Genomic DNA, 26,255 nt, shown 5'->3' with positions numbered 1-26,255 from the left:
AGACTTGAAACCTTAAACATCCAGCCCAGGGAAAATGTGTCTCTATCTCTTGCCTTCTTTGCTCAAAGAGAAAGGAAATTGTGTCATAATTGTGCTGATTTTAGGGATAGACACTACTTTGAAGTGCAGAAATGATCGGAAGTGATTAGATCAGAGAAAAGGCAAATTTACTGAACTGGCCAAAGCCTTCCTCTCAGCCTGAATGCAATAGATCTTACACTATGAAGTTATTTTCCAGTACAGTTGCACCAGCTGCCCGTTTCTTGCTGCTTTTCTTGTTCTAACTCCTGACTTACGCAGCGCTCGTGAATTAGCATCGTATTTGCAACAGCTGCACGTGGTAGCTGAATAACATTCTGTGTGTTAAGAAATCCATAGTGTGCTTAAATTTGTACACAGGTACATTTAGACTTACACAGTGAATCACATTTTCTTCTGCTTTTAAACTCTTCCTTTGTGCCAATTTGCTGATGAATGGTTCCTGAGAATGGGTATTTAAAAATAAAACAAGTGGGACCAGATTTTCATACCCACACCCTACTCAGAAAATAGAATATAGAATTTCTCCAACATGTCTCTTGGGTGCAAAAGTAATGATGGTACTTAAAATGTTAGTAATAAGAAGGGTACAACACAGTGCCAACAAACTTGGAGGTTAAAAATAGAAGGTGATGAAAAGAAAGCTTGCTTTCTTTATATACATTTATAACAAGAGTACTCATTCATTTTTTAAATAGCCACATTGAAATATAATCCACATACCGTACAATTCACCCATTTAAACTATACAATTCAATAGTTTCAGCATTTCACAGAGCTGTGCAACCACCACCACAGTCAATTTTAGAATATTCTCATTACCCCAAAAAGAAGCCCTACCCCCCTTTGCTGTCACCTCCAGTCCATCCATCCCTCCCAGGCCTAGGCAACCACCAATCTACTTTCTGTCTCTTATAGGTTCACCTACTTTGGACATTTCGTGTAAATAGAATCATACAATATGTGACCTTTTGTGACTGGCTTCTTTCATTTAGCATAATATTTTCAAATTTCATCTATGTTGTAGCATGTATCAGTAAGTACTTTATTTTTATTGCTGAATAATATTCCACTGTATGGAGATACTTTATTTAATACATCAGTTCATCAGTGGATGGATCCACCTTTCGGCTATCGTGAATACTACTATAAACATTCATGTACAAATTTATGTGAATGTGCGTTTCCATTTCTCTGGGTATATACCTAGGAATAAAATGGCTGGGTCCTGTGGTAATTTTCTGTGTCTAACCATTTGAGGAGCTGCCAAACTGTTTTTCCAAAGGCACTGTACCATTTTTACAGAAAAGATTTTAGTCGGTTTCCCTCTTTGTGGCCTCCCAAGAAGGTATAGATTACCAGTAATGAGGCAACTATGCTGTAAATCATAAGGAAATTTTGTAATTAGTCAAAGCAAGTTCCTTCTCCCCAAAAGAGATGATGGGGGAAATGGTGGAGGAAGGGAGGGAACAGGAGTACGTGGTCTCTAGTTGGAACCCACATTTTCCACACTGGCATCCAGGGTTGACGCTGCACATGGCAGGGACCCTATCTGTGTTTATCTTCAGGATTCTCACACGTCCATGCTTCCAGTCGCCCTAGACACACATTGTGCAAGTCAGCTGACGTGAAGTGGAAAGAAAGATGAAAGTTCTGTGGGAAAGGGGGCTGGGGGCAGAGGCTGATGAATCTTTTGCTGAGGACTCTGAAGCTGAGGAATAATTAGTATCACTTAGAACCCAGGCAGGATGAGAGAAATTCTCCTCACGCCTTCATGGGCATCAACACACTTGAGAACGTCTTTGGCAGGGATATCAGTACTCCCCAGGTGACAATCAAATACAGAGAATGACGAGCTGTATTGAAGCAGTTCTGTGGGCAGAGGACGTTGTGGGTGCTGGAGCCATGCAAGAGGCAGATGTTATCAGATAAGTCTGACAGACTTGTTCATCCACACTTAGGAGACACCTGTTAGGGGCTTGTTATTTATCTGGTGAGTATCTGAGGGGAGGGAAATGCACTGAGAGATATGGTTAAGAGCCAGGGAATTACAAGTCATTCCAATTAATGTGGCTCCATTTGTTATTTCTGGATAGTGAGACTTCAGGAAACAAGAGCTACATACATAATTGTTTTGATTGTTTTCGAATCATGTCTCTTAGCTTTAAGTCCTCTAATAAATATTAAGTGTAATGTGACATACATCTCTTCCCTACCCTTTCTACCTTTTTTCCTTTCGGGCTCCTGTTCCAGCAAGGGTTTTGGTGGCATGACATGCAAGGACAAGGTCACGTACACCTGGGGTACCTTCTTTAGCACTCTGCAGGCACCGATGGTCCTCTCTCAAGGTCAGCATGCCTGCCCATCTTACCCTCCCCTCAGAACACTCCCAGTTTTTCTCCCCAGGCACCAGATCCGATAATAAGTTACTCAGGCCAAGTGAGCTGAATCTTCGCCTGCAATGGACACTTGTCCAAGTCAGTGCCATAGAATAAGTTTACCTTTGCGGCTGGTGTGAATTGTATTTTCCACCAGAGGCCTCTTGAGAAACAAGAGAGACTTCACGGCTTCCTGTCTCTCTCTGTTCTTTACTTAACAGAAAAAATTCTCCCACGTGTGTTTAGATTGCCTCCAGGATGGGGCCTACCACAGAATTGGAGATACTCCTCCTTTCTCGTAATGGACATCAGAAGAGGAGAGAGAATGTGGGTGGAAGCACAAGATGTTAACAAGATCTAGCAGAGAGAAGGGCAGCAGCCCACCTGCTTCCCTATGGGGGCAGGGTGTTTATGTACACGGGGTGCTTGGTGGTGGTGTCAGGGTGTAAGCTGAAGCCCTGGACTCTTAAAGCTGTAGAAGAAATGGTTGTTCTATTCAGTGGTCATGAAGTTAGACCAGTCTGTGTTCCATGGAGCCAGTTCATGCTCAGTGTAACATTGTATTTATCAGTAGTTGAGTCTGGAAGATTGAAGGTACAGTAAAATTTCAGAAAAACCAGAACACGCCTTTATGTCCCATCACACCTGTTATTTATTAATTAAATCGATGACTTTTTCAGGCATTCACGCTATGTATACTGATGATCTCAAGTGCACACCACGCTGTTCTGAAAACAAGAAGTATTCACTATGCTGTGCATTAAACCTCCAGGTCTTGTTTATCTACCAGCTGGAAGTTTACACCCTTAAACTACATCTCTCCTATTCCCCCCGCACCCCAGCCCCTGACAACCACCATTTAAATTTAAATTAATTCCAACAGGCAATCATTTTGCAACCCGGAGGGTGACTGATGGCCTCATGCTGGGTCAGCTGACTGTTTTGATTCACACCAACCTTGATGTCTGTCCCTGGCCATTCAATATTTACCTAGAAAATCCCAATTGCCCCAGGCGTACCATGACCTTTGTGGTTTCCCTCAAGATTTTCAGGGTTAAATGACGTTTTATATCACCTAATATACAATATTTCTAATGGGGGAAAAAAACCTCCATTATTATTTCCTAAGACCTTTCACTAGGTCCTTAACCACCAAATAATTCCTCTGTCCAGCCGCTTTCCTATCATCTTGAACCTGCGCTCATCAAACCATTTTTGAATAAAGCAAGTCTTCGTGTTATAAAGAAATTTTCCCAATAGTGGCTAAGAAAATGAAATTCTCTCCATATGATTATAATCTACAATGACAAACCAGCATTCTTCTCTCCTTCTCTTTTGCCTACTCTTTCCCCATTCCTACTGGTAAGACATTTTTCCATATAAGTTTTAAAGAAAAGTATTATTTTGGTTTCTAGCATATTGTACAGAATCTACTTTTTAATCCTTCACATGCTGTGTTATGATTACGGGGCGGGGGGCAGAAAGGAGGTGAAATCTCCCCACATGCCTCCTGAAACTCTTGTATTGTGGTTGCCTGACCCCATTTCTTTTAGATATGTTCCTTCTAGATTTGACCTGTTCTCTGCTCTCTTTTTCTAAAAACTCTCCTCCCCCTTCAGTTAATGGGACAGTTGAACTCATGTTGTTTGTAGAGTTTGTAGAGACAATCCTAGATGGAGCCTTTTCTGAGGAGATGGGGGAAAAAGGCAGAAGGTAGAGAGAGAGGACAGCCAGCCCTCTCTAGGCTTTGGTCCCCCAGCCTTTGGATGGACACAACACATTCGTGTCTATGCAGGGTGTTGGGGAGGGGAAATTTCGCCTTACCCTTTGGGGTTCCTCTGGCTGATCTAATAATTAAATTGACACAAGACAAATGAACAGGAGAAAATCTAAGTTAATTTCATACATATGGAGGTCTCATAGATACAGCCTAAGAAGTGACCAAAGCAAGCAGCTTTTATATCTTTTAGGCAAAGAAATAATAGATTTCTGAGGAATTGACAAGGCAAAGAAACTTGGGCTTGGGTACTAATTAGTGGAGAATCTAAGCAGACCTGGTTTACATAGCCTTCTCAGCCCTCAATTCCCTATCTCTGGCGACAAGGAAGTCTCGCTACCTCCTGCTACAGTGAGGGTACCTTTCACATGGGAGATTTATTTCCTGCTTTCAGAGGTGGGTCAGAGTGTTCTTGCACTGGCTGTTTTCTCAAGCAACAAATTCAAAATAATCAATATGCCACTGGCATATTTTGGGGCAGCCTGCATTGAACTGTATCACAGGGCCAATCTGTACAGGATCTAAAATGACTCCAAGGATGGAAAAAACATTGCTAAAAAGGACCACAGTGTTACAGGTGTGAGGTATCTGACTGCTTTATAGAAACATAGAAAAAAAACCCAAGACATCACCCCACAGAGGGAACGTCACAGTGCCAACTGCTCCCAAGAGGTCAATCGGGAAATAGCCCTTTACTGAGCCCCAGGACCTGCCCCCAATCTAGTCCCCCTCCCAGAACTCCCTGAGCAATTCAAGTGTTAACACTTGCCTAGCAGAGTTTCTCCTTAACCCTGATCCAGTACTGTGGCCAGGGTCTAAGTCCATGCCTATGCCACACCAGTTGTTAAATATTTTGAATACCAACTTGGTGGAAGGGTTTCAGCTCCCTTCCAGCAGTAGCCCTATGGGTACCACATTTCGATTCCTTATTCCTCAGCTAAAGATGCTAAAGGGATGAGGTTTCCAGAGTCCAAACCCCTCTCAGAGTTTTCCTCTGCTGGCTGCATTTCTCCATTCAGTTCCTGAAGAAACGCCAAGAGATGCAAAGCCTTAGGATCTGCTCCGTTTTTTGAGAGCTTGATTTTGGCAAATTTTTGCAGTCTGTTTTACATTTTTTCTCTCTCCTTTGACTCCTGGTTTATTTTCACACCCGTCGTAAAATGGTAGATGGCCTTGTCTTCACACTTCATTTGATACAGCTGAAAGTTGCCATATCGCAGATGGAGCGCTTGTTTGGCTACAGGAGGAAGCTCTTTGCTGAATTCTTTTGAAAGTAATACTCTGCTTCTTCATACCGACCGGCTTGTGAAGAGAGGCAGGCGAGATAGGAGCAGATATGGAAGAAATTTCCATCGCTCTCATCAGCTCCCTTTAAACGGCCTAGAGCATGTCCTATTAGTTCCTGTAACTTCTCTCTTTTCCCACCCATTTTCTGTATTTCAAGGACTTTGGCCCTATAGTAGCACCCAATGTGACAATGCAGGTAGGTGTTGTTTGGCACGCATTTTAGAGCCTTTCTCAGGAGTTCTATAGCTTGGTCCAGGTCACCTTTTCTTCAATACAGCTTTGCTGCCCCACGAAGCACATGTGTTGCCAATGGGGCTTTCTCCAAAGCTTCTTTGACTAACCTCTCTCCTTCACCTTCTTTATTAATCTTTTGAAGTTTCAGGGCCAGGAGGACTTTGACGTACTGGTTGTCAGGATTCAGCTGAATGGCTTGCCTCAAAGGGTCAACGGGATTCTGAGACGGTGGCCAGTTATCCAGACGGTAGCTCGCGATGGCCAGTCCAGAGGAGAATTCTGGGTTCTTGGGTTTCTTTTCCAGAGCTTTCTCAAAACACACCTTGGCCCTTTCATTTTGGTTTCCTCCACACCTTAACCGTGTCCACCCTCCCTCACAATCCATCTCAGGACTCTCAGTTCTATAGGGGCTGAAATACTTCCGGCATACTTGTTTCACCTTGTCTACGTAAACCTGAGCTTCTGAGAATCTTCCCAGGTGGTAGTAGACCCAGGCGTAGTTTCCCCAGGTGACCAGGCTTCTGATCTCTGCCTGGTCAGCGTGCTCTCGCTGGATGAACTCTTCAGCCTACCGTAAGCATCCCAGGGCTGCCTCGTGCTGGCCTCTGCAGTGTTTTATGTAGGCCAATATTTTGCACATTGTGGCTTGGAATTCGCTGTTCTGAAACTCAATCAGGTTACACACTCTGTCTTCAAAATCATCCAAGGAATTTTCTCCCTCTACCAAGTTCCAGGTGAAATGGCGTTTTAGTTGCCGTAGGCTGCTGTCCAAGGAGTTCTTTGTGGTCTCACTGTGGGGGGAAGAAACAGAAAGATGAACACTCTGAGACATAGCACAGATTCACCAGACAAGAAATGGGGAGCATGACAAATAGCATTCTCCTTCTCCTAAAGGGTGTCAACCCCAATCAAAAAAGAATATTCTATTGGAAGACTGGGATTGAAACATATACACTATTGGTACTTTGTATAAGATAGACCACTGATGGGAACACACTGTATAGCACAGGGAACGCTACATAATGCACTGTGGTAACCTAAGTGGGAGGGAAGTCCAAAAGGGAGGGGATATCTGTATGTGTCTGGCTGATTCATTTCGTTGTGCAGTAGAGGCTAACACATTGTAAAGCAACCATACTCCACTAAAAGTTAATTTAAAAAAATTTTTTAAAGGAATATCCTTTCCAGGCTTCCCTGGTGGCGCAGTGGTCGAGAGTCCGCCTGCCGATGCAGGGGACATGGGTTCGTGCCCCGGTCCGGGAAGATCCCACATGCCACGGAGCAGTTGGGCCCGTGAGCCATGGCCGCTGAGCCTGCGCGTCCGGAGCCTGTGCTCCGTGACGGGAGAGGCCACAGCAGTGAGAGGCCCGTGTACCGCAAAAAAACAAACAAACAAAAAAAGTGGTGAAGTAAATGCTCCTTTGGGATGAGTTGAGAAAACAAGAAGTGAGGAGATAGTTCTTCTGAGAAGTTTTGCTGTAAAAGCAGGAAGTTGGGTGGCTCTAGCTGGAGACGGCTGAGGGGAGATTATTTTTGAAAGTGGGTGATATTAGTGAATGTTTATGTGCTGGTGCGAGTGATGCAGTAGGGATGGAAAAACTGATACCAAAGAGCTGATAATTGCTGTAGAGAAGTCTTTAACGAGGTGAAATGGGATGTGAACTAGAACAAAATTATGATGCTCAACCATTTTTTTTTAAACACTAGGGATAATTCATCCAAACTATGGAGGGGAAGGCAGGCTGAAGGCATAGATTAGGCAGGTAGAAGATTTGGTAGTGACATGTGAGGGTGGTTCTCTAAGTTTGCTTCTTAGGGAAGGTATACACCAAAATGTTAGCAATACTTTTTATCTTTATTTATTTCTCTGTGTTTCCTTCTCCTCTACCTCTAAGTTTTTGCTTTTGAGCATGCATTTTGTAAACCAAGAAATGTAGGCATTATGACTCCATGGAGTCAGGACTCGATAGTTTCCACTTGCCCCTTCAGATCCACTCTGCATCCTTCCCCACCAGACTGTCACCGTCAGAGAGGGAGCTCCATGGTCTCTGGCTTCCCAGTGGGTTTGGCCAAAGGGAGACACAAGAGCTCAGAGGGAGGGAGTGGTATCCTCGAGTATTCACTTCTGGGGCTTCCACCCTGCAGAACGGTCCTCTCCTGAAGCCCACAGGTGCTGTCAGTTGGCCTTCTGTTTACAATTCTTTTTTCAGGTTCCTATAACTTCTCCTTTCTCTTGCGGCTTGGGAACCTAGTGTGTTATTAGCCCCAGGGTATTACATCATCTCTTCTTATCTCTGAACCCAAACCACTTCTTATTCAACTTACTTTAATTACTCAGCTTGAGTTCAACATCAGTTTCCTGCTAGGAACCTGATTTACACAGAAAAAGAAACGAAACCTTAAAAACCAGGACTCAGGACCTGAGAACTAATTGGCAGATGAAATTAGCACATTCTTTTTGTGACCTTGTGCAAGTTGTTTAGCCTTTCTGAGCTTAGATTTCTTATATCTTTTTTGAGGATTAAATGAGATACATATAAAGTGCCTGTAACATTGCCTGGCACATGGAAAGCATCTGAAAATGTTATTTGTTACTACTGTTATCATTATGGGCAACAACAAGCTACATTAATCAAGTGAGGCCATTCACAGAGATCATCTTATTTGATATTCACAACAGGCCCAGGAGGTCGGTGGTCAATAACCCCATTTTCAGATGAGGAACTGAAAGAGCTAGTTTCTTACACAGTATCACACAGCAAATACACTGCCATTTCAGTCAACCAAATGTGTGTGTGTGTGTGTGTGTGTACAGGAAAAGAAACGTCATTGTTGAGCAATGCATTCTTGATTTCTGGGACGATGACAGAAGTCGTAGCACCAGAAGCCTCTGCTAATAATAGCAGCAGCACCAAGAAATGAAACCATTCTGCATCTATGTGGGTTCTGAGAAGAAGAAACTCCAAGAAAGTCGATCCTCAGGGAAGTCACCTCCCTTCCATCAGACATAGAAATGACAGTTCTTGCTGGGAGCCCCAGACCCCATCCTTACCCATAGTCTCTTGTCACGGTCCAAGGATCAGGGGAAATTTTCTTCATCTTGCCAGATTTCAGTAGCATAAACAGTATTATTGTTTGAGTCAATGAATACAAGATCCAGGATGCTAAGGGACAGACATCAGTCAAAAATGATTTTTTTTAAAAAATCCCTTTATTTCCTAATTAAGAATCTATGAAGACATGATCTGCCCTGGTTAGCTGTCCAACACAGAGGTCTCTCTTTTTAACTGGTGGGCTGCTTTTGGGCACTGAGCAGAGCAGAGACTTGAGCATCCCCCCTTTTAAGAGGACCCACACCAAAGGCTGCCTGGAATCAGGCACTGTGGACCTATCCTATGTCCGTGGATATGGTCCTTTCCCTCAAGATCATCTGTCTCCTTCTCTAATTATCCCCAAATGACTGGCAATGACAACGTCCATATATGTCTCTCATTTTCACTTGGGTTTCCATTCTCTCTTCTCTAACAAAGACAATTCAAAGCAACAAGTGTGCAAATATTCTTACAGCAGAATGCAAGACCAGAGGCAATCCTTTGCTCTATTTTAGATTCTTGTTATTATTTAATTAAATTATGTCTCATAGGAAGCATTGAAACATTTCAAATAACCAAAAAATACCCCAGAGGGTGTCTGTACTTTTGTCCAGGGGTCCCTGGCACACCATCAGCAGCTTCTACCATCTGGTGAGTCTCAAGGATCCCAGGAATGGTAATCACAGCTATAATAATGTTCTCTAGCAGAGATTGCTAACATTTTTAAAGGGCCAGATAGTAACTATTTTCAGCATTGTGGGCAACACAGTCTCTGTCTCAACCCCTTAACTCTGCTGTTACACTACAAAAGCAGTCATAGACAATACATATTCCAGTAAGACATATTTATGAAAGCAACTGGCAGTAGGGTGTTAGTCCTTGCTCTGTGGCCCAATACATTCTTCATATTCACAGAGCATCTTGAGGAAATGGCACATAGTGTTATTCACTCTACCTCCTTTTACTTCAAATTTCTGTTATTTAAAAAAATTATTATTATTATTATTATTTTGGTATTTTTCGGCTGCGCTGCATGACATACAGGACGGTTCCCTGACCAGGGATCGAACCTGGGCCTCTGCAGTGAAAGCGCCACATCCTCACCACTAGGCCACCAGGGAACTCCCAAATTCCTGTAACTACAACAAATGACCTACAGGAATATCTCACTGAACATCCCAAACATACCATCTCCATCTACACATTGGCTAAATCTTTTGACTAAGTGATCAATAAAGTCCTGACAATTGTGGCCTGGTCCTCTCCTTAGCAGGCCCCTTGCTGCTCCCCACTTTACAGTATTTTTCCTAGCAGACTTCTTTCCTGGCTGTCAAAAATGTGATTTGATTGATACTTAGGTAAATTGGGGCAGACATGGTTTCTTAAACAGGAAACAAAAAGCAGTAACCATGGAAGAAGTCTTGGTGGCAAAACACTTGCTAGGGTTTACTAAAAGGTGCAGAGTGCTGTGAAGATTTAAATGAAGAAGTGATCACATAAAATTCTTTGAGGCATAAATGGTTAGAAGACTTGCTGCAGAAGCAGCTCTTGGATGCTTGCTGAAGGATGCTGGAATGTTATTGAGGTGGGAGCACTGCTGGAGACTTCCAAAGACTTACAAAGTAATACAAGAACAGTGAAGGCTTTATTGGGCAACAGAGAGCATTCCATTTGATGGCATGTCGTTGTTTAGAGCTAGAGAGAAAAGTTGGAGGCAAATGTGGGAAGCCTTGAATCATCCATCAAAGGCATTATAAGAGGATTGTCCTCTCTAGAATGGGTATTATGGTTAAGCCAAGATGAGCAGAAAGTTTATTCTTGAGTATCAGCTCCCATGAATTGGTAGCTGATGTCTCCCATGGTCACTGGAAGGAGTAGTGGTGTATTGATACATACATACATACATATATATATATATATATATATATATATATAATAACAGCATGATTCCAGTGGTATATTTCTAGCATGACACAATAACCCAGCCAGATGTTTTCCTTTCCCCAGATTTCCAGGTATAGCTGACTCACCCCTGTCAATCCACCACAGACTGTAGATGTCCAAATGCCTGAAGTCCAAAGCTCCAGGTTTCTGCAGCTTCACGTGGGTTTCTGTGTTCATGGCCTCCTGAGTTCCCTCTTCCCAGACTCCATGTTTATGGTGTTTGTTTTGACCTAGATGTGAAATTAACACCTTCGCACAGCACCCCTAAAATACCCATTCACACAGTGCAACAAACGATTTTGCATTTGTTGCCAAAAAAAAGCCAGGGCACCCAGCTTCCTCCCAGCTCTGAATCCCTTTTGTCAGAGGACACCCGGTCCCCACACCCCATCTCTCTCCTTCCTGTAATCCAGGGACAAGATGTCCTCCCACTCTGAACACAGAAAATGAACCAGTTTATTTTTCCTCAAAAAAAGAAAAAAAAAAACATGAAGAAAGGAAATAGAACCCCCCACACACAAGAGGAATTGAGATGCCAGTTGCTACTTTAAAAAGGAAAAGTCAACTCATTCCACACTAAAATGCTAGTGGAATCCCAGTGTTCTGAGACTGTGGATAAATTTTCTTTGTGGTTTTCTGTATTTTCTTAATTTTATGAGTAGTCCTTTTCAAGAACTACAAAAGAAAAATGGTGTTTTTCAAGCACTCACTTCTGAAGGGGCTGTGGAAACCTTTGCGGGGAAAGAAGATGGACAGGCCACCACCGCCCAGCTCACAAGGGGCCAGTGAGGTGGCCAAGCCCGCCCCCTAGTGGGGAAACCTGACAGCGCCCTCCACCCCTCCAGGGTCCGTTAAAATTGTCCTTGCAGAGAAAGCTCCTTGACATCCGTCTTGACAATGATTTTTTTGGATATGACACCAGAAGCACAAGCACTAAAAGCAAAAGTAAACAAATGAGGCTACATCAGGACATGAGCACTACATGACACTGTCCTTCTGTTGCTTTCTTCTCTCTTCCTTTTCTAATTTCAGTGTGTTCACTCTCCCCAAACACTCCTAAGGGTGAAGGCGGTGTGTGGAGCCCTGCAGATTTCCCCACTCTGCCTAACACAGCGCTTTGCCCATGGTAACCACAGTACTTGATTGAAAAGCAGAACACTTCACCACAATTAAAGGTGACCCAGTGGGAGTCCCTGATCCCCAGGATTCCTAGCTGCTCTTCCAGGAGAAGCTGCTGGGTGAGTGGAGGCCTGAGTGGAGATGCTGAGATGCTCCCAGTTACTGGACACCTCCTGATTGACAGGCCTGACATGGCTAAGAGAGACTGAGGGGAGAGAGGAGGACCATACGACCACAAGTTTTTGATGCAAATAGGATATGATAGCCTTAATAGGTTCTAATCTTGGAGATTTTTTTCATTTGTTTGTTATCCACATCTATGCAAAGTAAATTCTTTTTATTGATCAATTTCACTAAATTATAACAAGCCTTACAAGTTCTTTTCATTGGCTTTGTAAAATAAGCTTGTTTTCAATGAGTTCCAGCAATGACAGGCTTTCAATAAATGTAACTGGTTTCATACCCCTACTGTCACCAGTGATTCCCAGGTCATTCCAGCCTGGAGTCAAAACCGGCATCTCCATGAGAGAAACAGAAGAGTGAAGTAAAACCCTGTTTCTCTGGCTCCATTTCCACCCACAAGAGCAGAATCCAGCCCTGCCCTAGTCTACCCCCCACTCCCAAATATGTCTGGGAGCTCCATGGAATCTCCATGGTGCTTCTCCTCCCTGCTTCCCGTGCCACTCCTGCCACTGCTCTCTCCAAAGCCCAAGCTGAGCCTGGTGTCCTTGGCCAGGCCACCTGCTCCCCAGTGAACTGGCAGAAAGGTTTGCCTTGACTCCCTGCATGTAGCTGGGTTACCACATATGGAAACTGTAGTGACAGAAGAGCTTTAATGTACTTTTACCTACACAAGTAGGAGCCTAGGCTGGGCAGGAAGGGAAGGCAGATCTAGAATGAAAAATACTTCCCAAACCTCCCCTCCCTTTCACACTGAGTCACGTTCCTCACACCAAATCTGTGTTCCCATTTTCTCTTCCCTTACCTTAAAATCTATCCAAGACACTCCTAGTCATTTCTGCAAATGGCCCCCAGAAGGGCACCACCCCATACAGCGACACACCAGTAACAATTAACCCCTGAATGCCCCCAGTGGCATGGTGGAGTCAGACTCAGCTTAGTACCACTTAAGTTTTTAAGCCACGATCCTGCTTCTCTTGCCTGGACGCACACACACTAATCATACACATCAGCCCACACACATACACACACGAGCACATACACATGTACACACACTGATTTGTCTCCTATTTGAAATATTTCTATCTCCAATCACTCTTTTTTTTTAATTTTTATTTTATGTTTTTATACAGCAGGTTCTTATTAGTTATCCATTTTATACATATTAGTGTATACATGTCAATCCCAATCTCCCAATTCATCCCACCACCACCCCCACCACTTTCCCCCCTTGCTGTCCGTACGTTAGTTCTCTACATCTGTGTCTCAATTTCTGCCCTGCACACTGGTTCATCTGTACCATTTTCCTAGGTTCCACATATATGCGTTAATAAACGATATTTGTTTTTCTCTTTCTGACTTACCTCACTCTGTATGACAGTCTCTAGATCCATCCACATCTCTACAGATGACCCAATTTCGTTACTTTTTAATGGCTGAGTAATATTCCATTGTATATATGTACCATTTCTTCTTTATCCATTTGTCTGTCGATGGGCATTTAGGTTGCTTCTATGACCTGGCTATTGTAAATAGTGCTGCAATGAACATGGGGGTGCATGTGACTTTTTTTGTTTGTTTGTTTTTTGTGGTACGTGGGCCTCTCACTGTTGTGGCCTCTCCCATTGCAGAGCACAAGCTCCGGACGCGCAGGCTCAGTGGCCATGGCTCATGGGCCCAGCCGCTCCGCGGCATGTGGGATCTTCCTGGACCGGGCAATGAACCCGTGTCCCCTGCATCGGCAGGCGGACTCTCAACCACTGCGCCACCAGAGAAGCCCTGCATGTGTCTTTTTGAATTAGGGTTTTCTCTGGGTATATGCCCAGTAGTGGGATTGCTCGGTCATATGGTAATTCTATTTTTAGCTTTTTAAGGAACCTCCATACTGTTCTCCATAGTGGCTGTATCAATTTACATTCCCACCAACAGTGCAAGAGGGTTCCCTTTTCTCCACACCCTCTCCAGCATTTGTCATTTGTAGATTTTCTGTTGATGCCCATTCTGACTGGTGTGAGGTGATACCTCATTCTAGTTTTGATTTGCATTTCTGATAATTAGTGATGTTGAGCAGCTTTTCATGTGCTTCTTGGCCATCTGTATGTCTTCTTTGGAGAAATGTCTATTTAGGTCTTCTGCCCATTTTTGGATTGGGTTGTTTGTTTTTTTAATATTGAGCTGCATGAGCTGTTTATATATTTTGGAGATTAATCCTTTGTCCATTAATTCGTTTGCAAATATTTTCTCCCATTCTGAGGGTTGTCTTTCATCTTGTTTGTAGTTTCCTTTGCTGTGCAAAAACTTTTAAGTTTCATTAGGTCCCATTTGTTTATTTTTGTTTTTCTTTCCATTACTCTAGGAGGTGGATCAAAAAAGATCTTGCTGTGTTTTATGTCAAAGAGTGTTCTTCCTAAATTTTCCTCTAAGAGTTTTATAGTGTCCAGTCTTATATTTACTTTTTTAATCCATTTTGAGTTTATTTTTGTGTATAGGGTTAAGGAACATTTTAATTTCATTCTTTTACATGTAGCTGTCCAGTTTTCCCAGCACCACTTATTGAAGAGACTGTCTTGTCTCCATTGTATATCCTTGCCTCCTTTGTCAAAGATTAGTTGACCATAGGTGCATGGGTTTATGTCTGGGCTTTCTATCCTGTTCCATTGATCTATATTTCTGTTTTTGTGCCAGTACCATATTGTCTTGATTACTGTAGCTTTGTAGTATAGTCTGAAGTCAGGGAGTCTGATTCCTCCAGCTTCGTTTTTTTTCCCTCAAGACTGCTTTGGCTATTCAGGGTCTTTTGTGTCTCCATACAAATCTTAAGATTTTTTGTTCTAGTTCTGTGAAAAATGCCATTGGTAATTTGATAGGGATTGCATTGAATCTGTAGATTGCTTTGGGTAGTATAGTCATTTTCACAACATTGATTCTTCCAATCCAAGAACATGGTATATCTCTCCATCTGTTTGTGTCATCTTTAATTTCTTTCATCAGTGTCTTATAGTTTTCTGCATACAGGTCTTTTGTCTCCCTAGGTAGGTTTATTCCTAGGTATTTTATTCTTTTTGTTGCAGTGGTAAATGGGAGTGTTTCCTTAATTTCTCTTTCAGATTTTTCATCATTAGTGTATAGGAATGCAAGAGATTTCTGTGCATTAATTTTGTATCCTGCAACTTTACCAAGTTTATTGATTAGCTCTAGTAGTTTTCTGGTGGCATCTTTAGGATTCTCTATGTATAGTATCATGTCATCTGCAAACAGTGACAGTTTTACTTCTTCTTTTCCAATTTGTATTCCTTTTATTTCTTTTTCTTCTCTGATTGCCATGGCTAGGAGTTCCAAAAGTATGTTGAATAATAGTGGTGAGAGTGGACAACCTTGTCTTGTTCCTGATCTTAAGAATGCTTTCAGTTTTTCACCATTGAGAATGATGTTTGCTGTGGGTTTGTCATATATGGCCTTTATTATGTTGAGGTAGGTTCCCTTTATGCCCAGTTTCTGGAAAGCTTTTATCCTAAATTGGTGTTGAATTTTGTCAAAAGCTTTTTCTGCATCTATTGAGATGATGATATGGTTTTTCTTCTTCAGTTTGTTAATATGGTGTATCACATTGATTGATTTGCGTATATTGAAGAATCCTTGCATCCCTGGGATAAATCCCACTTGATCGTGGTGTGTGATCCTTTTAATGTGTTGTTGGATTCTGTTTGCTAGTATTTTGTTGAGGATTTTTGCATCTATATTCATCAGTGATATTGGCCTGTAATTTTCTTTTTTTGTAGTATCTTTGTCTGGTTTTGGTATCAGAGTGATGGTGGCCTCATAGAATGAGTTTGGGAGTCCTTCCTCTGCAATTTTTTGGAAGAGTTTGAGAAGGATGGGTGTTAGCTCTTCTCTAAATGTTTGATAGAATTCACCTGTGAAGCCATCTGGTCCTGGACTGTTGTTTGTTGGAAGATTTTTAATCACAGTTTCAATTTCATTACTTGTGATTGGTCTGTTCATATTTTCTATTTCTTCCTGGTTCAGTCTTGGAAGGTTGTACCCCTCTAAGAATATGTCCATTTCTTCCAGGTTGTCCATTTTATTGGCATAGAGTTGCTTATAGTAGTCTCTTAGGATGCTTTGTATTTCTGCAGTGTCCACTGTAACTTCTTTTTCATTTCTAATTTTATTGATTTGAGTCCTCTCCCTCTTTTTCTTGATGAGTCTGGCTAATGGTTTATCACTTTTGTTTATCTTCTCAAAGAACCAGCGTTTAGTTTTATTGATCTTTGCTATTGTTTTCTTTGTTTCTATTTCATTTATTTCTGCTCTGATCTTTATGATTTCTTTCCTTCTACTAACTGGGTTTTGTTTGTTCTTCTTTCTCTAGTTCGTTTAGGTGTAAGGTTAGATTGTTTATTTGAGATGTTTGTTGTTTCTTTAGGTAGGATTGTATTGCTGTAAACTTCCCTCTTAGAACTGCTTTTGCTGCATCCCATAGGTTTTGGATCATCGTGTTTTGTCCTTTGTCTCTAGGTATTTTTTGATTTCCTCTTTGATTTCTTCAGTGAGCTCTTGGTTATTAAGTAATATAATATTTAGCCTCCACGTGCTTGTGTTTTTTACATTTGTTTCCCTGTAATTGATTTCTAATCTCATAGCATTGTGGTCAGAAGAGATGCTTGATATGATTTCAATTTTCTTAAATTTACTGAGGCTTGATTTGTGACCAAAGATGTGATCTATCCTGGAGAATATTCCATGTGCACTTGAGAAGAAAGTGTAATCTGCTGTTTTGGGATGGAATGTCCTACAAATATCAATTAAATCTATCTGGTCTACTGTGTCATTTAAAGCTTCTGTTTCCTTATTAATTTTCTGTTTGAATGATCTATCCATTGTTGTAAGTGAGGTATTAAAGTCCCCTACTATTATTGTGTTACTGTCGATTTCCTCTTTTATAGCTGTTAGCATTTGCCTTATGTATTGAGGTGCTCCTATGTTGGGTGCATATATATTTATAATTGTTATATCTTCTTCTTGGATTGATCCCTTGATCATTATATAGTGTCCTTCCTGTCTCTTGTAACATTCTTTATTTTAAAGTCTATTTTATCTGATATGAGTATTGCTACCCCAGCTTTCTTTTGATTTCCATTTGCATGGAATATCTTTTTCCATCCCCTCACTTTCAGTCTGTGTGTGTCCCTAGGTCTGAACTGGGTCTCTTGTAGTCAGCATATATATGAGTCTTGTTTTGGTATCCATTCAGTGAGCCTGTGTCTTTTGGTTGGAGCATTTAATCCATTCACGTTTAAGGTAATTATAGATATGTATGATCCTATTAACATTTTCTTAATTGTTTTGGGTTTGTTTTTGTAGGTCCTTTTCTTCTCTTGTGTTTCCCACTTAGAGAAGTTCCTTTAGTGTTTGTTGTGGAGCTGGTTTGGTGGAGGTGAATTCTCTCAGCTTTTGCTTGTCTGTAAAGCTTTTGATTTTTCTGTCAAATCTGAATGAGATCCTTGCCGGGTAGAGTAAGCTTGGTTGTAGGTTCTTCCCTTTCATGACTTTAAATATATCGTGCCACTCCCTTCTGGCCTGTAGAGTTTCTGCTGAGAAATCACCTGTTAAGCTTATGGGAGTTCCCTTGTATGTTATTTGTTGTTTTTCCCTTGTTGCTTTCAATAATTTTTCCTTGTCTTTAATTTTTGCCAATTTGATTACTATGTGTCTGGGCATATTTCTCCTTGGGTTTATCCTGTATGGTACTCTCTGTGCTTCCTGGACTTGGGTGGCTATTTCCTTTCCTATGTCAGGGAAGTTTTCAACTATAATCTCTTCAAATATTTTCTCTGGTCCTTTCTCTCTCCCTTATCCTTCTGAGACCCCTATAATGCGAATGTTGTTGTATTTAATGTTGTCCCAGAGGTTTCTTAGGCTGTCTTCATTTTCATTCTTTTTTCTTTATTTTGTTCCATGGCAGTGAATTCTACCATTTTCTCTTCCAGGTCACTTATCCGTTCTTCTGCCTCAGTTATTCTATTATTGATTCCTTCTAGTGTATTTTTCATTTCAGTTATTGTACTGTTCATCTCTGTTTGTTTGTTCTTTAATTCTTCTAGGTCTTTGTTAAACATTTCTTGCATCTTTTCAATCTTTGCCTCCATTCTTTTTCCAAGGTCCTTGATCATCTTCACTATCATTATTCTGAATTCTTTTTCTGAAAGGTTGTCTATCTCCACTTCATTTAGTTGTTTTTCTGGGGTTTTATTCTTGTTTCTTCATCTGGTACATAGTCCTCTGCCTTTTCATCTTGTCTGTCTTTCTGTGAATGTGGTTTTTGTTCCACAGGCTGCACAATTGTAGTTCTTCTTGCTCCTGCCATCTGCCCTTTCCTCATGCCTTTGTTAAATCATCCTCCAAACTCCAGAACTCCATACTCCAGAGGCCTTCCTTTCCACATGCTGCCTCTCCCATTCTGTGCAGGCCCTCTCCAATCACTCTTGATGTTTCTATTTGTCCCACCTTCCTGACCTTTCGTGGATGATGGAAAATGTATTTGTACAGCATCAGATCACATAAGTAGAGACCCTCCAATTGATATTTGTCCCATTGTCACAACTCTCTGAACAAGCCAGAAATAAATCATTAGATCTTTTGGTGCCTCTGAGTTCATCATAAAAGTAGGAGAGTGGAGGTGGGAGTTGGGGGAGATATATTGAGAATAGTGACAGAGAGAGAGAGAGAGAGAGAGAGATAAATGAAGACTGAGAACCAGTTTGGCCTGAACTTCAAATCCGTTGAAAATATGGTGAACATGCTCCAAACCATTGGATTGGTTGAGCCCAGGCACAGTACTCCCAAACTTGGTGTAAGACAGAAATCCCCAAACAACAGAAATTTGTTCTCCACTGTTCTGGAGGCTAGAAATCCAAAATCAACGTGTTGGCAGGGCCACACTCCCTCTGAAGGCTGTAGGGGAGAATCCATTCTTGCCTCTTCTAGCTTCTGATGGGTCCTGTGTTACTTGGTTTGTGGCTGCATTACTCTAGTCTCTGCTTCTGTCTTCATATGGTCTTCTTACCTGTGTGTCCCTGTGTCTTCTTTTCTGTCATAAGGACACTGTCATAGGATTTAGGGCTAATCCTAATCCAGGATGATCTCATCTCAAGATCTGTAACTTAATGAAAGATATAAATAGTAGCCTCATTGAGGGTGTACTACATGCCAGGCACTGTACACATATTTTCCCTGTTTCTCACAAGACTGCAGCCCTGCAGTCAGTTCTGCAAAGTGGGTGTTATTAGTCCCACTTTACAGATGGGAAAACCAAGGCTCAGAAAAGTTGCTCAAAGTTTTAGAGATAGAAACTAACAGATCTGACCAGGTTTAGACAGCATACCCCTCGATTGTCACATCCTTGTTGCCAATTCCATTCATTCATTCATTCCACAAACATTTATTGAATGCCTACTGCATGTGACAGCCATTCTAGGTGCTGAAGATACCTAGAACAAAGGACAAAACAAAAATCTCTGTTTGCTCAAAGTTGAAATTCTAATGGGAGATACAGACAGGAAGCAGATATGTAAAATATGTAGTATTTTAAGTGGTGACATAGCTATGGAAAAATTATAAAGCAATATATGTACCTTGTCAAACATATCAACTGTAACAAGACATCTTTGAGATAACCGGGAGATTTGAATATATACTGGTATATGATAATGTTAGTTTCTTAGATTTGATAATGGCATGGTAGCAGTGTTTCTAAAATACATTTATTTAAAGATGCAGACTGAAGTGTTTATGTATAAACTAAGATTGCAAAAATGTTGCAAATTATTGATATTGGATGATAGATACATGAGGAAGATACTTTAAAAATTTTTTGTATGTTTAAAAAATTTCCATGATACATAGTTTGGAATAGGGGTGGCAGATAAGACATGCAATGGGTTTTGTAAGACCAAATAGGTAAATCAGGGAGGGTCGCACTGAGAAGGTGACATTGGAGCAAAGACTTGAATGAGGTTGGGGAGGAAACCATATGGATCTCTGAGAATGGTCCAGGCAGAAGTCGGAGTTAGTACAGAGCCCTGAGGAAAGAGAGAAAGAGAGAAAGAGTGTGGAAAGAGAAATGTACTCCAAAGAAACTGGGCAGAACTGTGAATAAGAAATCAAACTATGATACCTGCTAGTTTCCCTTCAGCTTTAGAGTTATTAATAATGTTCTTTACTGTGTCTTATGCAACAGAACATTTCAGACAGTATCATAATGCCAATTAAGTTGTGACATTATTTTGAGCTGAATCATTCAGGTTTTAAAGGATATTGAATATTTTAAGTGTAGACATTATGAGGTTTTCAAAAGCCAGAAATGATCACACCTTTCCAAACTAGAAAAGGCCACTGAAGCATACTACAGGTTTCCATTTCTAATAAGGTAATGTCACTTGCTATAACCCATACAAAAAGCTCTCTGAGGCCCTTAATATTTTTTTTTAAAGAGTAAGGGGGTTTTGAGATCAAAAAGTGAGAAAATCACAATGGATTATCCCCAGCCTTGTTGGTAGATCCATTTCTTCCCATGACCTCATGCAAAACTATTGCTTTGGAGTTCCTAGCACTTATCCAAGTCCCTGGCTGGGCCTAAATTGTCAGTCCTTCTGGCTCAGGAAGCTGCTTTTCAGTTACCTGAGAGACTTTGACCAAAGGTACCCTGTTTCCTCCTTGGCATTTTTGTGTATTTCATTTGTTACTTTCTTTTTCTCACTTTTTTCTTTTTCTCATTTTTACTTTTTATTCTCTTTTTTTCTTTATTCTTTTTATCACTCCTTTTTCAGTTTTTCTTATTAGTTTAGTTTATTTTCATTTTTGTCTGGCATTGTGTTTTGATTCAGTCATAAAGACCAGTTCATGGGGTGAACTTTGAACTGGTTTTCTTTTGATTTGGACCAAGCTTCTCACCAGCTCTTCCCAGATGTAAGCCGACGTTAGGACGCCTCGACTCCAAGCACAGCAGTGAGTCCAGCATGCTGCGGGGCCTCTAAGCTGTCTCTGCTGAGGAGAGACCCAGATTCACATGGTGTCCTCTAGACCCTCGAGACAGTTGGCAAGGAAGACTGGGCTACGGTGAAGTTGGCCGGCACATCCTAGATGGGAAAGCGAGAGCCGTGAAGATCATTGATGAGACTCAGCGGAACTCCTCCAGCCTCCGGAGACTGTCCCGCAAAGCAGGAATCATGAAGGTTTGGAGCATCTCAACATAGTGAAGTATTTGAAGTGATGGAGGCTGAGGAAACTCTCCGCCTTTGCGGAGAGGAGGACGCTAGTGGAGGAGAGGTGTTTGAGCACCTCGTGGCTCATGGCAGTAGGAAAGCAAAGCAGCTGAGAGCAGAGTCCACCAGGATGGCATTGTCCACAGAGATTTAAAGGCAGAAAACCTGCTCTTGGATGCGAACATCACACTTCGGCTTCAGCAACAAATGCGCCTTTTACAACAAGCTGGACACCTTCTGGGGTGGGCCCCCTCATGCTGCCCGGAACTCTTCCAGGGAAGAACCACAGGAAGTCACCCTGTCTACACTGGCCGATGGATTCCTGCCTCTTGATGGACAGAGCTTCAAGGACTGCCAGAGGGGTACTAGGACAGAATATATTATATTCTCTTCTGAATGTTTATGGAATGAAAATCTGTTTAAGAAATCCCTGATTCTCAGTAAGAAGTAAGAGCAATTCATGAAGGATCCGTGGATTACTGTGAGTCATGGATATGAGGAACTAAAGCTCTACATGGAGCTGCTCTCTGACTACCAGAAACCCCCAGCAGACTGAATTCATGGCATCCATGGTTACACGTGGAGACAGAGATCCAGGACTCACTGACAGGCCGGAAAGACAAGGTAATGTTCCAATATCTGCTCCTGGGTTATAAGAGATCTGAGCCAGAGGGCTACCGGGTCACCCTGAAGCCTCAGCCTTCAGCGGATCTAAGCGCAGCACTCCTTCCCCGCCCGCAGGAACGGCACAGGGTCCCCGCCAGCCGCAAGCAGCACATTCCCACCTCTAACTGCTGCTCTGAGAACACTCCGCCGGGGAGGAACGCAGATGTGGAGGAGGATCAGGGTGCAGGGCGGAGGCCACAGCACAGCACGAGCGGCAGGGGAAGAAGACCGCCGCTGCCGCCCACCTCCAGCGCCCTCTCCACCGGCACAAATCAGAGCAGGAATCCCCCGCGCTGGGAGAGGGCCAGCCTCGGCCAGGCCTCCGTGCGGAACGGCCACGGCAGCCTAACCGTGCGGGTCCGGGGCCCCCTTGGCTTCGGCTTCGGCCACAGTCTAACCCGGCCCCGCCTGCACCAGGAATCCAAGTGCAGCCCACGGGGGCCTCCGGGCCCCGCCCCGCGGAGAGTACCTGTGAGGAGCCCAAGCCCAGCACAGCCCCCACCTGTCCCCGAGTCTACCCGTCTACCTGCAGTGTCAGTAGGGAGTGGAGCCCCGGCTCTGTCCAAAGGAAACTTCGCCCACAGGGGCAGCCCGACAGGTGCCAGACCCAGACGTTCTGCCCTGAGGTGAGACCCCAGCCTCCGCCAGCGGCAAAAGCCACGATCGGCTCCACCGGGAGCTTCTTCAGGAAGTTCAAGTCCAAATCGACAGGAAGAAATCGAGGTTTGCCGGAGGAACCTGAATGAACCTGAAAGCCAAGACAGAGGGATGACACTCCTCACTCACGTGGTGAGCAGCCGAGGCAGAGATAAAACGTGAGCCGCGCTCACTACACTTGAGATGGACGATGGAGACCACGAGCTTCGTGGAGCGGGAGGAGAGGATGCGGGGGCAGGAGAGGATGCGGGGACAGGAGAGGATGAGGCGGCAGGAGACGATGCGGGGGCAGGAGAGGATGCAGGGGCAGGAGAGGGTGCGGAGGCAGGAGACGATGCGGGGGCAGGAGATGTTGCGGGGGCAGGAGAGGATGCGGGGCAAGGCGATGCTCCACGTAAGCAGCTGCCGGTGCAGCAGAACCAGGACCAGCCGCTGTGCGGGCAGCCGGGACTCGCGAGCAGGGAGGGCGGCCTCCCGACCTAGGGGATTGAAACGCGGACCCCCATCTCCACGCCTCCAGAAGCATCGCCTTCAGAACCCCCGCCCGGGGACTAGAGGAGGCCCTGTTCCAAGTTGAGGCCGCGCTCCCCCACCTGGAGCCGAATCGCAGCCAGGCCCGGCGCCTCCCTGGAACCCTGCTCTTCTTCTTTTCTACCTGCTGGGGAGGCGCGATGCCCTGTATGATAAACACAGGCGACTCCAGTGAGAACACACAGCTGTTTACTCAGAGGTGCCCAGAGGAGTCGCCACCATCACTTGCATTTGGCAGGGACCCCAGGCAGACAGAGCAGTGGGAAACTCCCAGGTGGAAAGGGAAGGCTCCAGGAGCCCAGACTGGGGGCTGCTGGCACCGGGAAGCTGGAGGAGGACTAACTAGAGATGGACATCTTATGTGATTGGTTTAAGAAATGTATTTGGCTTTCTCTGCTTGGACCTGAGTTGGAAGGGGAGTATAGATGTGGGGAGGAAAAAAAAAAAAAGGAAGCTGGCAATCATTGACCCAAGTTCTGATGCCTGTTGCATTACTGGAATAAGGAGCCCAAAGTGGTGACTTAGGTATTTCAGCTTCCAGGTTAAAGGAGCCACAGTCAATGTAGATCCATTAATTCTGGACATCTTTCCTTCTTGGAAAGATTAACATGCAGGTTAACTGTTCAAAGCTCTTCCACTGGGGGAAATTCCCATAACCACTGTCCTTTGGAACCACCCCTAAATGGGGCTAGAGTGCTACAGTTGTCTACTTTGGGGAGGTACCAAGCATATCATACAGAACCATGTATAAACTGGTCCAAATAATCTCTTCCTCAGTCAGCTAGTCACATGGAACTCCCCATGAGGCCATAGGTGAGGACTGAGAGAGAAAAGGCAATGTAGAAAGACTACGGGTCATGGGACTCTTGCTTGTGGGACTTCCTTGCATCTTTAGGTCCTACATGGGCTCAGTTTCATCTACAGAACTTCTTGATGATGGAGAGCTCCTGTGCCCACCCAGCTTTATAGTTTGATTGGTCAGGCTACACCCAATTCATCATGGGTAGTCAATCACATATAGCTTGATGGCCTATCGTCAAGTATTCATTCATTCTCTACTAAGAGTCCTGAACAAGCCAGACACTGTTCCTCAAAGGAGAATAGTAATTCGCAGGGGATGACATAGCTATGCTCCAAGATCCCAAAGGTGTGTTCTGTGATTCACCTGACAAAGGCTCCATAGAGCATCACTATCTGTCACAGACACTCTGGGCATCTCAAATCTGTTGGGTCATATGGCACAAGTAGCAGGGCAGCTTGCCTGCAGCTCAGACCTGCTGCAGACCCTTCTCTCGCTCTGTGGGCACTCAAAACTGGCAGCCTTTAGGATAATTCAGAAAATGGGTCAAAGTAGCAGGCTCAAACGGGGTACACATTGTCTCAGACTCCAAGGAGGCGCACTAGGCTTGGTGCCTCTTTATCAGTAGGAGAAGGGAGCAGATGCAACAACTTGTATTTCACATTGGAAAGTACATGTCAACATGCCCCAGACACTGGACTCCTAGAAACGTTGCTACGGTGGCAGACCTCTGAAATGTTAAGGGGCTTATTTCCACCCACTGATATACATGAGTCTTACCGAGGTGTCTAGAATGGTTGCAACTTCCTGCTTACCATGTCCAAATCAGCAGCATACCATCAGCATCACAGTGGACCAGCATGATGTCTTGGGAAATGAAGAAATATCAGTCTCTGTGAAGGAAATAGTGACGGAGGGCTGTATCCCTGAGATAAGACAGGGAAGGTGAATTTCCGGTCTGGCCCGCTGGAAGCAAACTGCTTCTATTGGTCTTTACTAACATGAATAGATACTACAGCATTTACCAGTTGCATAGCTGCATACCACCTGCCCCAGAATGGGTCAATTTTCTCCAACAATGAAAAGCAGGAACAGCAGCTAAACTGAAGTGACCATCTCATTAAGTTGACTAAAATCCACTGTCCCCAAGATCCATCTGCCCTTTGCATAGACATAGTTAAGCAATCCTTTAAAGAGAAAGAAATTGGCACTGAGACCACACAACTAACAAATGACAGACCAGAATTCTGACTCCAAAGTCTAAGCCCAGGTCCTCACATCTTAACACCTCAGCGACTCTGTAATCACATCCAGTTGCCATCACAAATTGGACCTGCAGATTCATTACTAGGACTTAGTCTCAATTTTTGGTAAAGAAATTTTTAAAAATTCGTCCTCTCTCAAATATGAAATAAATTGCAAAATAGGTGCCCAAAATATGATCCAATCCTGCAATAATTGATCTCTGATGGAAGTTTAAATCGTGACTGGCTTTCTAGATGGCGGTTTTGTAACGAATCAACATCCTTTTTGTTTATTTTAACATCTTTATTGGAGTATAATTGCTTTACAATGGTGTGTTAGTTTCTGCTTTATAACAAAGTGAATCAGTTATACATATACATATGTTCCCATATCTCTTCCCTCTTGCGTCTCCCTCCCTCCCACCCTCCCTATCCCAACCCGCCTAGGTGGTCACAAAGCACCGAGCTGATCTCCCTGTGCTATGCGGCTGTTTCCCACTAGCTATCTATTTTACGTTTGGTAGTGTATACATGTCCATGCCACTCTCTCACCCCGTCAAGGCTTACCCTTACCCCTCCCCATATCCTCAAGTCCATTCTCTAGTAGGTCTGTGTCTTTATTCCCGTCTTACCCCTAGGTTCTTCATGACACTTTTTTTTCTTAGATTCCATATATATGTGTTAGCATACGGTATTTGTCTTTCTCGGCAGCGATGGGCGCGAGCGGCGGGACTGCCGGGAGACCGAGTTGTACGTCGCCCTCCAGCCTCGCGCCCGTGTCCCCGCTTGGAGCCCCAGCTCCTGGGACTCGGGCCGCCGAGTCCGGCAGAGCTCTGGGAGGCGCTGAAGCGCTACGCGAGGCTTTGACAACGACAAGGTCACTTGCAAATTGCCCGCCGAGAGTGAAAAGAGCTTCAACTCTGTGGCCAAATTGCACAACGTGAGGAGCTTGGAGGAAACACGAACTGTTTCATCCCGTAGACCGTGCACCAAGGCGAAAAGCCACTGCGGGAGAGGATGTGGACCCGGCTAAGGCCCAGAATTC

At 43.6% G+C, this 26,255-nt stretch overlaps 3 protein-coding genes and 1 pseudogene across 3 annotated transcripts in view; 3 read left to right on the top strand and 1 right to left on the bottom strand.

Moving 5' to 3' along the window:
* Nucleotides 1-26,255, top strand: part of LIPA (lipase A, lysosomal acid type) — a 100,387-nt gene that overhangs the window by 31,624 nt on the left and 42,508 nt on the right. The window lies entirely within an intron of this gene.
* LOC111172515 (interferon-induced protein with tetratricopeptide repeats 2) lies at nucleotides 160-8,254 on the bottom strand. The gene is given in 2 exon segments (XM_089897899.1): nucleotides 160-5,464; nucleotides 5,467-8,254. Coding segments are annotated over 2 exon segments (1,425 nt in total). The 5' UTR covers nucleotides 6,548-8,254; the 3' UTR covers nucleotides 160-5,120.
* Nucleotides 19,536-25,632, top strand: LOC111172518 (serine/threonine-protein kinase MARK2-like). Its single transcript, XM_089897902.1, has one exon. The coding sequence runs from the start codon at nucleotides 21,941-21,943 to the stop codon at nucleotides 22,607-22,609; it is 669 nt and encodes a 222-aa protein (XP_089754028.1). The 5' UTR covers nucleotides 19,536-21,940; the 3' UTR covers nucleotides 22,610-25,632.
* LOC111172672 (serine/threonine-protein kinase MARK2-like) lies at nucleotides 20,631-21,764 on the top strand (annotated as a pseudogene).

This window comes from Delphinapterus leucas, chromosome 16 (assembly GCF_059928025.1).
Source record: "Delphinapterus leucas isolate spDelLeu-1000000601 "Yukka" chromosome 16, BTC_Dleu_Yukka2, whole genome shotgun sequence".
In the NCBI taxonomy this organism is placed as follows: Eukaryota; Metazoa; Chordata; class Mammalia; order Artiodactyla; family Monodontidae; genus Delphinapterus; species Delphinapterus leucas.
This window is presented reverse-complemented; position numbering and strand designations above follow the sequence as displayed.